The sequence below is a fragment of the Silene latifolia genome, chromosome Y (genome assembly GCF_048544455.1).
Source record: "Silene latifolia isolate original U9 population chromosome Y, ASM4854445v1, whole genome shotgun sequence".
Classification (NCBI taxonomy): domain Eukaryota; kingdom Viridiplantae; phylum Streptophyta; class Magnoliopsida; order Caryophyllales; family Caryophyllaceae; genus Silene; species Silene latifolia.
The window spans coordinates 482,285,991-482,299,850 of record NC_133538.1 but is presented as its reverse complement, the minus strand read 5'-3'; the positions used below and the strand labels follow the sequence as shown (position 1 = coordinate 482,299,850).

The following is a 13,860-nucleotide window of genomic DNA, read 5'->3' as shown; positions in this document are numbered from 1 at the left end:
CAAACACCTCTAACCATCTCAGTCATCATCATCATTATTATTGCGGTACCCACGTCTGCTAGATCCTCCTTGTTCATAGCCTCATCCTTGGCCAAAGAATCCTCCACTTTGGTCACCAAAGTTCCCTTCTTGGTTGCCATAGTTAGGGAACAAAAGGTGTGGTTAAGCCCAAGATGGATGGGGGCCTCTAGGGTTGATGTAACCTTGTTGAGCCATGTTGTATTAGGAGGGGTATTGGGCCAAGTAGTTGTCAACCCTCCCTTCATGCACTCTAAGATCGACATTTTGCATAAGTTGCATTAAATCATTCATGCTTGGAGCTCTCAGATCCTGAGGAGTGAATGGTACATGTTGTGTTGAGTAGGGTGGAATGGGTACATAAGATGGTGGTGCATTTCCCCCATTCCGGCAACTCACGAGGTTGACGAGGTGCTTCTTCTCTTGGTGGTGGCTCAACCGGGGCGCGGTAGGTGGTATGTTCCATCCTAAGAGAACTAGTGATGTGCATCCCTTTGTGAACCACTCTACACTTCCGGCTTGGTTGTATGTACACCACCGGTGGTGGTTGAAGATAGCATAATCATCAATCAAAGTGCTCCCCTTAAGCTTTTCATAGTTCCCATTTATGTTGAACCCGCGGCAAAGTTCATTGGCCATAATTGTGATTAGGCCTCCCATCACAAAGGTCTTGATATTAGAATTCCCTTGACTGTAGTCATTGAGCCTTCTAAGCATCTCAAGGGGTGTGTTGAAATTCTAAGCCCTTGTCCCTAACAATTTCAAAAATCTTTGGCGGTGGTCATCGTCGGTGAAGAGTACCTCGGGGAAATACTCAAGTTGTGTAACACCGTGTATCACTACATTCTCTCGACATCTTGCCTCCCGTGAGGCGGATGAAGTAGCACCCTTGTGACGTTTTGCTGCGGCCTCGGTTGATTTCTTGCTCTTACTTCTTAGATTCATCATTTTCTTGATGTGAATGTTAGGGTTTTACTTGGTTTTTGTGATGAGTTTTGTTTGTGGATAATGACATGTGATTTTTAGTAGATAGAATAAGGACGAAATACGGATGGTGGGGGTGTTTATAACAAAGAAAGGGTGAGAGACGAGCGGGTCTGGGCTGCGCTCGGGCGGATATGTTAATCAATCCAGTTAATTACCATGCCCATCCGAGCATCCCGAGGTTGCTGCCCGAGCGTCCCGCTTAGGAGACGCACGAATTCTCAGATAGATTGTCCTTGTGTTTTGCATTCAGGTGGGGACGAGAGGCTTAGTGCTGGGAAGAGCGGGTTTCTGCTGGGACGAGCGTCCTCTTGAGAATCTGTTCAGATTCTCTTCCAGTTTAGAATACTACTCAAGGCACTGTCCAGGACGAGCATCCTAGAGTTGGCTCGAGCGGATCATGGTCGGGAGGAGCGCCCTAAGGGTAATCCGAACTGATTTTGTGTCAGTGTTCATTCTTGCCTGCAGCAGGGCTCAGGACGAGCGACTTGTTGCCAGGACGAGCGTCATGTGCTGCTTCCTGTCAATCTTTCATGTGTTTTATTTAAATTCTTTCCCTTGCACCCTTTTTGCGATCCCTTCTTATCATTTTCTGAAAATATACTCAAAGAATGGGTAAGTAACCCTCCCTCACACTCTTATATAAGAAAATACAAGTAATCTAAAAGTATATACGATATTGTACAATGCAAAATTGTGGAAAGGCATATACTACAAACGGTGGTTTGAGATAGGACTCCACCAAACTAGTTTGAATTATCGAAATTCATTGTCCATAGAGCTCAAAGCTCTTAGAAGAAGGTCAAAGGCTTGTGAGCAAGCCTCAAACAAGCACGAATACGGTTTGTTCCAGTTTAATATGAAGCTTGGCCAAGGGAGCTCGTCATTCACTTTTTTTTTCACCTTGCTCTTGGCACTTGAGCCTTTGCAATGCTTCAAACCAACAAGCCCATGATTCTTGTCAACACGAGGCATGAAGTATGGCTTATTTTCATCCAGAGACTTCCACTTACCACCTTCTCTTCTCATTTCGGTGATGATGATAGCATTTGGATTTGTCAATCCTTCCAAATTAGAAGGAGAATTCTTATAACATTGATGACCGGATACCTTAGGAGTTGAGATTGTGGGTGCCAAATCTCAAGAAGTAAGCTCATTTGCAATTTTGTTCTTGACCTTTTCCACCAAGTACCTTTTATATGACAATTTGACTTTTTGGAGAAGGTCCACCATATCATCTCCAACAATCATAGGTTCCATGGTGGGTGCGAAATGATCTCCATAGGCAATAGGAAAGAGACATTCATTTTCTTCATGGAAGCATACTTCAAACTTCTCAAGGTTGGGCTCCTCGAGTGAGGCAATCTCACAAGTCCATTCCTCTCCTTTATTCCATAATTTCTTGCAAGACACATGTTCCTCATAAGCTTATTTCACAATCTTGTCATCATGGCTATCTTCATATGAATCATAAATGGGGGCTTCATTCCACCTCATCAACCCTTTCTCTAACACCTCATCATTCTATTAGAAATTATTAATCTCATTATTTCGACATATTCATATATGTGATATTTAATTTAGTCATAAATTAAATCTTGTTCTTATACATGCAAACATAATAATAAAATGGAAGAAGTCGTCATTCTTACTATGGGTATTTCGGATTTAGGGCACAAGTGAGTTCTCCTTCTCACTTGTTCTTGTGCTTTCCTTATAAATGGAAGAACAAGGATTCAAGGATATAATCCCTTCCAAAGATGAATACCCAAGAAAATCTGTTAATAACTTTTATAAATATGAGCTAGTATAATATAAGTTATACTTAAAATTGACACAAAATATGTGTATAATCCTCTTGAAAATTTCGGCCAAGAGGAGAGATTAAGTGTGTATTTTTCTCTCTAAGTTTCAGAAATTATGGAGAGATTAAAACTTTCTTACTCTAGAATATGTAGAAAAATTTTATGAATCAATAATAAAATAACCCATTTGTTTTTCTTAGAGGGAAAAACCGGTGGGTGTGGGAAGGGTGCCCTATGCATGGGCTTGATTCTCTAACCAAGAATATAGGCATGCAAGGCTAGTACCTAGAGGTAATGATCATGTTCCTATTTAAATAAAAACACAATATTAATCCTCATACTCCCTCCCTTTTTCGGTACATATAAGATAAAATGGATTCCATTTTATCTTTGTCAATTTGTCAATTTTGTCACAATGTCACATGTAACATGTTACATGTTTATGTCTCACATTTATGCATTCTAACACATTAAAAATCAACATACTAATAAAAATATGGCATATACAAAATCGACTAGTAATTCGTAATTACTTGTACCAAAATGGTTTATTGAATTATAAATAACAACGTCTTGTATTTATAATAACTTTTTCATTCAATTTTAATTGTTTCGTAAACAATAACTTTATCTTAGTAATAAAACAATTCAATTACTTAGACCGTATCTAATATAATCGAATTACAATAAGACACGGTAATGTTACACATAAAATCATCTGTCAATTTTAAGCAATTTAATTAACTCGTATCGGCATACGATTAATTAATTAATCAATTAAGAGTATTTTCCTATAGGTATGACCTAAGGGGATCAAATGATCACCACCGTCGCATGACAGTAATGTCAAATTCTAGTCAGCCAATCATTACCGATATGTGTGGACCAGTTGACTGTAAAATATTACATCCCACATGTATTCTTAAAGATGAGATTTAAACATGTGATCATCATGATCAACAGTTGTGATCGCATTATTGTCGGAGGACACATATTACAACAATCTCCCACTTGTCCTCGACAAGTGTGCGTCACAAATTCTCTTGTTCTATTACTATCTCCCACTCAATGCAAGGTGTCTTTCAGGTCGTACTTGCAAGTGATCATATCGAGAGTGGTTTCCTCGATCTGGAGAATAACTGATTGATCGGATTTATCTACCAAAGATACATTCCGAGCGTGGCCACACATTTCCAGTTTATTACTCCTCGAGTGGCCCTGAGATATTGTTATAACCCTGACAAGGGGTGGACAATTCCTATCGCACTTACTCCCTTCGTCTAGCCACAGCCATCATAACCCAAAATATTCCCATTTGACCCCATTTACGAAGGTCGTTGTAACATGTCCAAGAAAAGCTACTTGATGTAACCAAAATTCACATTTAGAGAACTTAGCAAACCACTTTTGACGACGTAGAATGTCTAAGATGATACGAAGGTCTTTGGCATGATCTTTATCATTCTTTGAGAAAATTAAAATATCATCAATGAATATCACAACACATTTATTGAGGTACTCACCAAAGGTACGATTCATTTGATCCATGAAGATAGCAGGAGCATTAGTCAATCCGAAAGGCATTACTTTAAATTCAAAATGTCCATATCTCGTGCTAAAGGCAGTTTTAGGAATATCGGATTCACGGACTGGAATTTGATGATAACCCGATCTAAGATCAATCTTGGAAAAAGTAGAAGCACCACGTAATTGGTCAAAGAGATCATCAATTCGTGGAAGAGGATATTTGTTCTTGACTGTCACACGATTAAGTTCACGATAATCGATACAGAGTCGCATAGATCCATCCTTTTTCTTTACAAAGAGAAAGGGAGAACCCCAAGGAGAAGCACTAGGCCTAATAAAGCCTTTCTCAATGAAGTCATCAAGTTGGATTCTCAACTATTTCAATTCGGAAGGAGCCATACGATAAGGAGCTTTAGCAATTGGTCCAGTTCCAGGAACTAGATCAATGGAAAATTCAACATCTCTTTCAGGAGGAATTCCAGGTAATTCATCGGGAAAAAAATCTGGATATTCACAAACAATAGGAACATCCTTCAAAGGAGGAAGAGAAGAATCAGAAGTAGTCACTACGCATAGAAAAGCTTGATGACCCTTCTTCGAAGCATTCACCATTTTCATGGCTGAGATTAATTTCACACTAGCTTGCTTTCTAACTCCTTGATAAGATACGCGAGTACCCAAAGGACTTTTAAGAATAATCTTTTGATCACGGCATTCGAATCGAGCATGATAAGTAAATAACCAATCCATGCCTAGAATAACATCAAATTCTTCAAGTGGGAATCGAAAGAGATTAGCCGGAAAAATAGGTCCCGATATTGATATAGGAACATTGGAATAGATATTAGAACAAGAAAAGATGTCACCGGAAGGTAAAGATATATCAGTGCTTTCACCAAGTGAAGATTCAAGAGGTAATTTGTCGGAGAGTTTCATCGATAAAAATGACAAAGAAGCACCGGTATCGAATAAAACTAAACAAGGAACTTCAAATATTAAGAACGTACCAGTGACTATATCTGGGTGTGCCTCAGCCTCAGCACGGCTCATCAAGAAAATAAGACCTCTCGGTCTCTCAGGAATAGCAGGTGTAGTAGCAACAGCAGTCTTCTTCGCAGGACATACATTAGCCTTATGTCCAGGCTTGTTGTAGAAGAAACATATAATAGGCTTATCCCTATCAAAGCAACCGACTCTGGGATATGCTGGCTTCATACATTGGTAGCATACACGATCCTTAAGACCTTTGTTGTTGCTAGGAGATAGATTACGAGCACCTTGATTTGCTTCACCACTCGGAACAAACCTTCTCTTGTTAGGATAAGAAGGGGTAGAAGGAGAAACATAAGGCCTAGAAGGAACGGCGTAAGGCCTAGAAGTAGGATAGAATGGCCTCTTGCCAAGAGAAGTACTAGTAGTACGAGCCTCTTCATCGATAGCCCGTAAAGTACTCTCAGCCCATAAGGCATCATCATAGATCGAGACAAAGGATGTAGAATCTCTACGAATCATACTCTTAAGCTTTGGAGTAAGCTTTTCAAGATAAAAGAAAATTTTTTCGTCTTCATTTTTGACAAGTCTTGTGGCATAGTGAGAAAGTTCATTGAATTTGTCGGTAAAGGCTTGAACAGAAAGATTTCCCTGCTTCAATTCCATGAACTCTTTAAGTCTTTGTTGTTTCAGCTCTTTTGGATAGAATCTAGTATCAACTAGATCCTTAAAGCGATCCCAACCAAAGCCAGGCTCAAGAATAGAAGTAGGACCAGTCATAGACCACCATCTATCCGCTTCTTTCACAAGAAAATGAGAAGCCAATTTCACCTTGTCACCTTCACGAACTTCATACAAGGCAAAACTCTTCTCCATTTCACGGAACCATTCAGTGAGTGCCACTGGATCTACTTCACCACCATACGTCTTAGTATTATTTCGAGTTAATTGATTTGTCGCCCAAGTATAAGTGCCAGGGGCACCTTCTGGAGGCGGGGAAGGAAGAGGAGCAGGAACAGGCTGATTTTGTTGATTCTGAAGAATCTGAGTGAGAGCTTGTAGGATTGCCTTATCTACAGGTTTTCTTGGAGGAGCCATCTTGCAAAAGAAGACATTGGCTTATTTAATAAAGGCTTACTTAACAAATAGCAATCACAAAGAGACTACAACATAAGATCCTAAATCTACCCATCTTACCCGTCTCTCAAGTTTATTATTTTAAGGTCAAATTATTTATAGTAGGGTGCACAAACGTGTGTCGGGAGCAAATAAGCTCTGATACCAACTGTGACACCCTCAAAAAACGCGGAAAAATTAAACACGTAATTTCTAAATAAAAACTGCATGGATATGTTTTTAATAGGTTCAGTATAGTAAAAACCTATAATTTTTAAAACCTGAACCTGTTATAAAGATATCCAATTGGAAGGTGTCAAAACATGCAAGGTTTAAACAAACTTATTTACATAACCACCGCTAAAAATAGCGGAATACAAAATGATACAAACCAAATGTACAGAGGGAGACATGTGTCCCTAAAAAGTGTGACATACGTGTCACTACAAAATGGGAACCAATCTAGGTTCCAAGGTTTCTTTAGTCGCTAGCTCGTCCGTGTACCCCATATAAGCATCACCTACCTGTCAATCGCATTTTATACAAACACGAAAGCCACAGTTAGTGGGGAGTAACTCCGAGTCCTCCCAGCCACGAAATGTCAAGTTAATATAACATGAAATCATATAAATATGAGCAAATATAATACATAGCCCATATAAAGGCTAAACAATCAAGCTTTTCATGAAAAACATTCAATATAAACAACATATAGTCCTAGCATGTGAATACTAGACCAACTCAAGCTACACTATCATGTGAGTCAAATAACACACGGGAATCCAAACTCTATCAACCATAGCCGGCTTCCATCTCACCTTCTATGATTCATAGAATCATCAAACAAGAAAGGGCAATATATCTAGAGACAGGCATAAGTTCCTAGTACAGTCAATAGTCACTTTGTAACTCGAGTCTATACCACGAGGTAGGGAAGCTAGTATTTTGGCTCAGAGGTTACATTTAAAACATGGCCAAGATACGACTCAACCCTAATCCTAGACTCACAAGTAGACCTAGAGAAATGCGGATAAAACCACCGCACCCAAGACTCATGATAAAACCACATGAGTACCCTAAGGAGTCCACCAAAGGGTTGGCTAGTACTTAAGCTGACCATCTACTCACAAAATAGGCAGAAAGGTCATGCCCCAGCTTGGATATAAACCAACCAAGCCAGGAACACAAAGGCTATTAAGCCGTGAACATACACTCGTCAAAGACTATAATGACCTATCTATGACAATAACTGAAAATACTCACTTAAGACCTCGTCCCAAGTGAATACTTTAGCCAACTTAACAATAAAAAGGGCAAAAAGTCCAAACTTGTAAATATAAATGATCACAAGCTAGCATATGGAAGGCTACACAAGAATATAATCCAATGACATTCCAACAATACAATCCAATATGGCCAAGGTACCAAGTTTGCAAAATATGAATTATAAATATCAAGGCATTAATATATAGCATCCAATTACAATCAAAGTCATCCACTGTTATCTAAACTTACCGCAAAGACAAATCCCCGACCCAAGTCCCACGACGGGTCATTGGTCAAATCAGGGCTGACCGGTTTAAATCTAATTTGACCAAACGCATTCGGTCATATTGGCCCAGCTCCGAGTCTTGGTTCATTTTGACTCAAATCACATAATTCAACATAGTACAAATCATGAGAAAATTATCAACATAAGGGAAAATTATTATAACTTATAAACTAACCCATTTCCAACAGTTTCTCCTACTAATAAAAATTACTAATACGCCAAAATGTAAGCATTGTTCAAATGTACAAATGACAACTACAAAACATCAAACAAAAGCTCAAACATACAATCCGAACAACGGCCAAACCCGGCCACACACACGGCTACACACACACGGCCACACCCACACCACATACACACACCACACACGGCACACACGGCCTATGGGGCCTGCTCACGACCTGATTTGGGGCTGTTTTGGGCTGTTTTGGGCAGCCCTACGGTCTCCTTCCTTCTCCATCCAAAACCCGTCTCAACAATGTTACAAAACCATTCCAACAACACACAACCATTAACAATTCAATTCAACACTACCAACATATGAATTATACCTCATAATAATCATACTTTAACAAATATATTCATATAAAATAAATTTAACATATTAACAACCACATAAACATCCAACACACAAAAAAATGTGACATATATCGCCGAGTAACTCGGAATAGTTACCTTAAGCTAGAAAAAGGCAAATAACCCTTGAGAAAACCCTAAAAACAGTAGCTACCCATCATCCTCTACTATATAGGAGTCCCCTATATCATCCTCATAATCTTCACCTATTAAAAACAACAAAAACACAATAATAATTACTAAAACCGAAATTATGCCCAAAATCATCATAAATCGACATAATGAAAACTGAAATTAAAACATACTAGGATGTAGATCTTGAAGAGAGGATTCCGAAAATATAAATTTTGCGAAAATCGGACTAGAAACGAAGAAGTTATGATGAAATTACGATTGTAAGTTTATTTGATTTTTTTTTTTGTGCATTTTCGGAAGAACAAAGATCAAGAGGAACAAAAAAAAAAAAATGAAACCCTAGGGAGAATGGGGAGGGCCGGATGCCTCATGGGGGGTTAGGGTCTATTTTTTTTTTTACTCGGTTTTGATTCATTTTGACGGAAATTCAAATTATTCGTCAAACGCGATTTTCGAAAACGCTAAAGTTCTTAAACACGAGTTTACTAGAAAATTAAGTACCCCTATGCCCTATATCCTAACTCATTTACCCAACGACCGTAAGAAATAGAAAATCCCATGTTTACGACTTTTCATCGAAATAACCTTTTATTAAAGAAAAGGTTCAAATATAGTTTAAATTACTTTTAAACATTTCCAAACTATCAAACATAATTATATTACTTCAAAATAAAATAAAATTATATTTTATCGAATTATTATTATTTCAAATAAATTAATATTAAATTAAAGTTGATTTAAAATATTACTTTTAAAATATAATAACGGTCCAAATTTACGGGGTGTTACACTCGTAGTCAGGCCGCTCGGACCATGGCATTCTGGATTGCTCGTCCTGTGCTCAGGAAGCACAGATCCTGGCACAGGGTTCCATATTCTTGCTTATAAGCCTTCAATCCATATATATACTCTTTATTCTTACTTCTTTGGTCATCGTTCTTGCCTCCTCTTCATACTAGTCCATCCAAGATCGTCAACAAGCTTCCGAATATGCGTTAGGGACGGGAATTCTGCCTCATTATCTTCTTTCCTACAACATATATACAATGTAATAGGAAAGCAAAATAGGAAGGAACTGACGGATAAAATGGCCATGAAATGCTATATTAGTATGCAAAATAGGTTCAATTAGGGGGACTAAATGTGCGCAATTAAGAGTCACATCACTACCATCTTGGTTGCCTAAGGTAAGTAGATCAAATAAACAATAACATAACATCTATTAAATATCTTTATCCTTTCTAACATGACCCAACGTGAAAAAGATTAAAATATAACTACTAGAAGAATAACTAGACACAAGTGACAGCGGCATCTAGTTCGACAGCGTGATGACTCGATTCCCTTCCATGTCCTGCAAGCATCGTAGCAAGAAACACCTGCTAAATCAACTGCTCACCATCTCCGAATGGATCACCATAGCTTTAAAAACACAACACGAGGTTAGTTCACTGAGTAACTAAAACAAGCTAAACACGAAGGAAACAACCAAGGTAGTCAACTGTACAACCATTCTCCAACTCCAATCATAACCAATATCCGGCTTCAAACTTGAATGCGTAGCCCTGCCAGATTACCAATCGCAACATGTAACTCTCACCGCTAGTGGGGGGACCGGAGCCTTGCTCACCTAAACTCCGCTGATCGCAACATGTCCATTAATGTAAACATCCCCCTTTGTGACAGGAACCACAAGGGGCGAATCAAGGGCGTGAAGCCATTCCCAATGATGACTCCACGCAACTGAGGATGCACCTCGCAAACATAAACAAGCAACAACAATTTCAACAACCAAGAAAGACCATTCCAACAACGATACTAAACATACCAATACCACAACAATCCATCTTAAATCAATTAAATAGGCAACTCAGTAGGGAAACCCTATATTTTCGCTATTTCATGAAAGTGCGTCCAACAATTAAGACAATAAAGACTCCACAATGAACCCTACAACTAACAACCATATCATATTACTAAACTATTCAAGATCTACTGGAGGATAATTACTAAACACAAAAACCTTGAGACGCAACCGATGCCGACGACGGCGATAACCCGACTCGATGACTTCATGCATAAACCATATCCCTTCTAGGGTTAGTGTCCAGGGTCAAGTGAGAAATATAGGGTGATAACAGAAAGTTGGGAAAAAGAGATTAGAGTTCGAAAGATAAAGGAAGCATCGAAAATGAATTAAATTATAAACTCCGTGTTTTATAATAACGCGTTAACAGATGAGGTACTTGGTCGAATATACACATACTCGACCGAGTACGCCCTACTCGGTCGAGTATCCGAGTTGCTCGACTGCATAACCCTAACTAGGTTGAGTAACACGCTACATCGATCACCCAATCTCTCCTAGATCCCTGGATAAGGGCCTCCCCTGGTCAATAGGTCGATCAAAGAGTCTTTAAACAGGGCAGGTATTACACTGTCACTCACTTAACTTAACAGTTCTCATAATCATCGCCAACTTGAGCTGTGATTCTTCATCATCGGTGCGTAACTTTGAGCTACATTACATCATTATTACCCCAGTGCCCGATTCTGAGCATCTTTACATCATTACTGGAATATATTGTCTATTGTATTCAGCGGGGGGAACATTTTCATTCATGTTGTGCTCCGGCAGGGAGCAGTCCATCTATATAGTGGTCTCTGGAGCCGAAGACGACATAGCCCATAGTTGCGCCGAGTCTAAAGTGTTCGACTTTAGAGCCCTCAGTTTAAGCGTACCTGCTAAAACTTGGATATACATTAATTGAGAATCAAGGATGGCAAAGGCCCGAGCTTGAAACATTTAAATTGGGTCGTCGACCCGACTTTTCACGTTACTTGAAATCAGGCTTCGTTGAAACTAAAAATTTTCGAAAACATTTTTGTTTTTTTTTTTTTTTTTTTTGAAATTCCGTATTTCCGAGCCTTTAGCTGGGGAAGTTTCATACATTATAGGCAGACACGACTCATGACTCAGACATTCTGACCCGTAATTTAACATGGGTCGGGCATAGCCCGCTACCTTCAAACAAAAAAGAAATAAAACACCTAATTGTGTACGGGTTTAAATTCAAACATTGACTTGCTGGGGAAAGAAATCTTTAACCACTTCGCCAAATAAAACCTTCAAACGGTCAAATAATGCAATTACCGTTATTAATAGAAACACGGAACCGTTATTGCAACGACTGTTGTTAAATATATACCACAGTTGTATACAAACCTGCGACCATTATATAACATCAATAACGGATCTATAACACCGTTATCACAACTCAAGAACCGTTATAAAACTGTTGTTAAATATGTTTATGGCAACGGGTATACTTTTAAGAAACCGTTATTAAATATTAATAACGGTTTCAAACCGGTTGTAATAGTTGACTCTTGACAATGGTTTAGTAGCTCCAACACCGTTGGGAAATATTTAATATGATAACGGTTTATTTCGTTATCTTATTTAATTAAGTGTCAAAATTTAACAACGGTTTTATTGCGTGCTAAACCGTTGTTGTATTTATCAGTTGATGAAACTTTGACAATGGTTCTTCTTAAATAAACTGTTTTTAACATTTTGAACTCGACGACAATTATTGTTCGTTATCTTATATTTTTGGCTGTTTGAATGGGAGGGAAAAGATTTCTACGGTTATTTATCTAAATAAAACCGTTGTCAAATAATTCTTTGCAACGGGTTGTTTTTAACCGTTATCGTTTTTAATATTTTTTTTTTTTAGATATGATTTTAGCTTTTCTAGCAGCTGCAGAAATGCTATTCTTTCAGCAACATTTGTAGCAGCTGCTGGAATTCTATTTTTCAGCTACTGCTGAAAATAGCATTCCAGCAGCTGTGCACTGCAAAAATTAAATCCTGCATCAAAATATTACACCCCGTGATTAATTAAACGTAGTCTCAAAATAGTATAAATAGGATGATCAAAAGCCATAAAACACAACTTCCTCAAAAAAAACAAAAGAAGCCAATACACAATGGCTCTATATTTATACACACACACGCGTACATAAAACATGAGCAAACTATTGAGACTCCGCTAATGAAACAACATAACTGGCCCACATATTTCTCATCTGATTGATGTCCTATGGCGAATATTTTGGGGCTTTGTTGAGTATTAGTGGAAACTACAATTCATAATATATATAATACATAGAAATATACAGAATTAAACTCAATTTACGTTTGAAATTGTTTTTAAATCACACTAACCCGTATCGGAATGGTAGAAAGTTTTCCGTCGATAACCTTCCACATCGTCTGACAAACGTAAAAGGCGCATTGTCTGTTGTCTGGTTGATGTGACCATAATTAGAGCATATTTAGTCCCCGAATTAGCCTTGTTCCCATGCTTTTTAGTGTATATTTGGGTCATTTATTGTCTTTAGTCCTTTGTTTTGCATATTCTTTGAGGTTTTTTTTCCTTGGTAGGAAAGGAGTGCAAACCTTGCATTTTCATGGCAAAATAGATCTAAATTGATTGAATTCAATGACCAAGCATCAAAGAGAAGACAAGTTTAGAAGGCCTTTGTACATACTATAGTAGATGGGCAATGATGAGAAAAGATCCTTGCATCCGCGAGGAAATCCTCAAGGATTTTATGAATAAAAAAGAAAAAAGGAAGAAAGAAAGTAGATGTAAGACAATCCGAGCGTATTGTCCACAAGCCGCCCGTCCAAGAGGTGCAATCCGAGCGTCTTCCCCAGCTGGACGCCCATCTAGAACCACCACAATACGTCCGTCTTCCCTTGAATCCGCTCGTCCAATAAGCCCACAATCCGCCCGTCCCATGCCCTGGACGCTCGGATTGTGTGTCAGCCATTTCGTCTTCTTCACATTTCAAGGAAGGATGCGCATATTTTTCTAAGACCGGCGAAAAGGATATCGGAGTGGGAATGCCATGACGGCATATTCATCAATCCCAAGTGGGATATGTGAGAATTGTGGAACTTTGGGATATGACCAATGTGAATGTAGGGGAACAAATGAACAAGTAAATGCTTTTCAAGCATACAAGAGTGGTACCCCTTATTCAAACTATTACAATGAAAACACCAAATTCCACCCAAATCTCTCATACAAAAGCCAAAATGTTTAAAACCCTCAACCAACATACACCCCACCTCTCATGAGAAAC

At 38.5% G+C, this 13,860-nt stretch overlaps 1 protein-coding gene across 1 annotated transcript; it reads right to left on the bottom strand.

Annotated features, from left to right (window-relative positions):
- Positions 1 to 4,709: 4,709 nt before the first annotated feature.
- On the bottom strand, positions 4,710 to 6,422 carry LOC141633027 (uncharacterized). The gene is made up of 2 exons (XM_074445524.1): positions 5,097 to 6,422; positions 4,710 to 4,865 (listed from the first exon to the last, which is right to left on the bottom strand). The coding sequence occupies exons 1-2, from the start codon at positions 6,420 to 6,422 to the stop codon at positions 4,710 to 4,712; spliced, it is 1,482 nt and encodes a 493-aa protein (XP_074301625.1).
- Between the last annotated feature and the right edge of the window lie 7,438 nt (positions 6,423 to 13,860).

What these genes read in the sequence shown, in the direction of transcription:
- LOC141633027 (XM_074445524.1), bottom strand. Translation starts at nt 6,422, where the DNA reads ATGGCTCCTCCAAGAAAACCTGTAGATAAGGCAATCCTACAAGCTCTC. An exon ending in TCCCACTTGAAGAATTTGAT is followed by an intron (nt 4,866 to 5,096) that starts GTTATTCTAGGC and finishes CCTCCTTTGAAG; the next exon opens with GATGTTCCTATTGTTTGTGA.